Here is a 2764-nt window from a genome sequence, read left to right as displayed (position 1 = left end):
CAGCCCAACCACACGCCTGCCGGCCCTCCTGGCCCCTCCAGCAGCCCTGTCAGTAATGGCAAAGAAACCCGGAGGAGCAGCAAGAGATAGCAAGACATTGTTCCTCCCTGCCACCAGCCACAACTCAGGTGTCTGCTAGAGAACACAGCTTTCTACTGGGCTGCTGGCTTTGGGGGGCAGGGGGTGTGTAGGAGTATTTTAGCCACTAAACTTCACTGGAGGGGTGGTGAGCAGTGGCCTTATCCACCCTCAGCCCATAGTCCCCTCCTTGTCAGCTGAAGCGGCCTGTCCCCTGGGAGTCTGGGCCCTCTGCCTCCCTGCCTTCCTCTTTAGAAACGATGGTTACAGTCTAATCCTTGGGTGTTTGATGTGGAAGTTTAATTGAATCCCTCCTTCCTAATAAATGTTACCACTCTGTACTGGACTCCTTTGCTCTTTGTGGGAAAATGAAGAGGTCGGCAGCTGGGCATTTGGGAGAGTGGGGTGTCCCTAGGATGTGGAGGGGAGATAGGTTACAGGCAAGGCCTGGGCAAAGGAGGCCTGCCCCTTTAAGGTAGTGCCCCTCCCCTGCCCCCTCCGTGCTGGTGACCCTTGTCCTCCTGCCTGCCTACCCCCCACAGCTGGAACCAAGAAGACTGTCCCCTTTCCTCTGGGCGTCCTTCCTGTTTCCTGCTGTCAGGTAATGCCGACCTCGACCCCCTGGACCGGTCACCCCAGTCAGACTGTGCTCCCCAACCTTAAGCCAGGTCAGACATCTGAGGAGGCCCAGATACTCCTTTCCTCTTCCCACCAGAGCGTCCCCTCTCGTGGTCATAGATTCACAGAGTTCTGGCTCTTACTCTTCGGGGATGAAGAAGTGCTAAAAACAATTTCTTCCCCACGCATCTGGGGTTGCCACTTATCTGCCTCTTTACCCTCCTCTCCAGATTAGGGACACCTGGGTCCAACCTTCCCAGGGAATGTGGGGATGGGGGTTGGAGATGAATGAAGCCTGATGACATATGTAAGGTAGGTGAGGTGGGAGTATAGGCAGGGAGAGGCTAAGACGGTACCACCTGGGTTGGGATGTAAATTATTTAGAAGAAAAGCCCAGGCCCTGGTTCTCCTTGGCCATGTGGCTTTTCCAGGGGCAGAGGGTGGCCCCTCCCTACTCAGGGGCCCAGCCAAGACTGACCTTTGACCCCCCACCCCAGAGACCAGTGAACCATTAACTCCTCTCTGATGTAAGCCTTCCCACACTGGCACCTCCCTGGCCCCGCCCCCCAGGCAGGTGGGCTAGGAGCGGGAGCTTGTCCATCCCAGCCCTCTATCTGACATGGCCTCTGATCTACCTGGGCAGCTGGAGGCTGAGCCTGGCTCCCCTCCACGACCCAGGAACCTCTAAGTGTCCACAGCGAGGCCTCATGAGGACCTGAGGTGACGGCTCTCACACTGCCAGTGGGGGTGAGGCCCTGGGGATTGAGGGGGGGATAGAGAGGTGGGGTGAGGTTGAGGGGTGGGGTCTGGGGGATAGGGGAGGGACAGGGACAGGTCAGCTCTGGATCAGGTGAGGGGAGTGTTCTGGCTCTGGGAAGGTGCTCTAGGAACTGGGAAGCAAGAGGCTGCCCAGAAGGAGGCAATGGGGAGGAAGGAAGGAGGCTGCCGCTGCAGCATTCGAGGAGGGGGTGGTGTGAGGGGTGCGGGCTCCCCGGGCCCTGGGCTGGACAGCAGGGCAGGAGCCCCAGCCCCTCCTCCTTGTTCTTCCAGGGCACGGTCCTCAGGATGTTCCTGGAGGAGTAGAAGCCGGAACCAGAGCCTCTAACCCTGTCCCCCCGATAATGGGGCCCCCAGTGAGTCATCTGCTGGCTGGCCTGTGTGTGTGGGTGGCCTTGGGCTGGGTAGGGGCCTCAGCCCCCTACCTGGGCCCTGCTGAGCAGGAGCAGAACCATTACCTGGCCCAGCTGTTTGGCCTGTATGGGGAGAATGGGACGCTGACTGCAGGGGGCCTAGCGAGGCTTCTCCACAGCCTGGGGCTAGGCCGAGTTCAGGCCCTCCGCCTGGGACACCACGGGCCTCCAGCTGGTCGGGCTACACCCGCAGCTGGAGACAATTTCACGCACAGGTACTAACCCCTCTCCCCACCCCAAAATGTCACACCCCAGCTCTTCTCAGTACTTGGATCAGTCTCCTCCGGTTGCCTAGCTCTGGCTTCCTAAAATCAGATTATTGGAATTACAGATTTTTCAGAACCTGATTCGTTACATCCTTTCACGGCCCCTTTCTGAGAGAACATGAGTAAGTCTGACTTTGCTATCCATCCACTCTAGGCCCCAGGACCCCGAGCTGAGTGTGGACGTCTGGGCAGGGCTGCCTCTGCACCCCTCTGGGTGGGGTGACCTGGAGGAGACCGAGGCCCCAGCACCACCCCATGGGCCAGCCCCATCGGGCCTGGGCCTCTTTCACAGGCTTCTGCTGCTGGACCATTCACTGGCTGACCATCTGAATGAGGATGTGAGTCTGATGATCTGTAGCGAGGGAAAAGGAGCCATGGGATTTAGCTGGCCTGAAATGTTTAAAAAGTCAGTCATTTTGGGCTTCCCTGGTGGCACAGTGGTTGAGAGTCCGCCTACCGATACAGGGGATGCGGGTTCGTGACCTGTTCCGGGAAGATCCCATGTGCCGCGGAGCGGCTGGGCCCATGAGCCATGGCCGCTGGGCCTGCGCGTCCGGAGCCTGTGCTCCGCAACGGGAGAGGCCACAACAGTGAGAGGCCCGCGTACCACCA

At 59.3% G+C, this 2764-nt stretch overlaps 2 protein-coding genes across 2 annotated transcripts in view; both read left to right on the top strand.

Moving 5' to 3' along the window:
* Nucleotides 1–90, top strand: part of NABP2 (nucleic acid binding protein 2) — a 4035-nt gene extending 3945 nt beyond the window's left edge. The window contains exon 7 of the mRNA XM_007467729.1: nucleotides 1–90. This exon is cut by the window's left edge and continues 25 nt beyond it. Coding sequence (XP_007467791.1) covers nucleotides 1–90 — 90 coding nt within the window.
* Nucleotides 91–1817: 1727 nt separating this feature from the next.
* Nucleotides 1818–2764, top strand: part of SLC39A5 (solute carrier family 39 member 5) — a 4562-nt gene continuing 3615 nt past the window's right edge. Inside the window, 2 exon segments of the mRNA XM_007467728.1 lie at nucleotides 1818–2101; nucleotides 2307–2490. Of these exon segments, the coding sequence (XP_007467790.1) occupies nucleotides 1818–2101; nucleotides 2307–2490 (468 nt within the window).

This window comes from Lipotes vexillifer, unplaced genomic scaffold (genome assembly GCF_000442215.2).
Source record: "Lipotes vexillifer unplaced genomic scaffold, Lipotes_vexillifer_v1.1 scaffold387, whole genome shotgun sequence".
NCBI lineage: Eukaryota > Metazoa > Chordata > Mammalia > Artiodactyla > Lipotidae > Lipotes > Lipotes vexillifer.
This window is presented reverse-complemented; position numbering and strand designations above follow the sequence as displayed.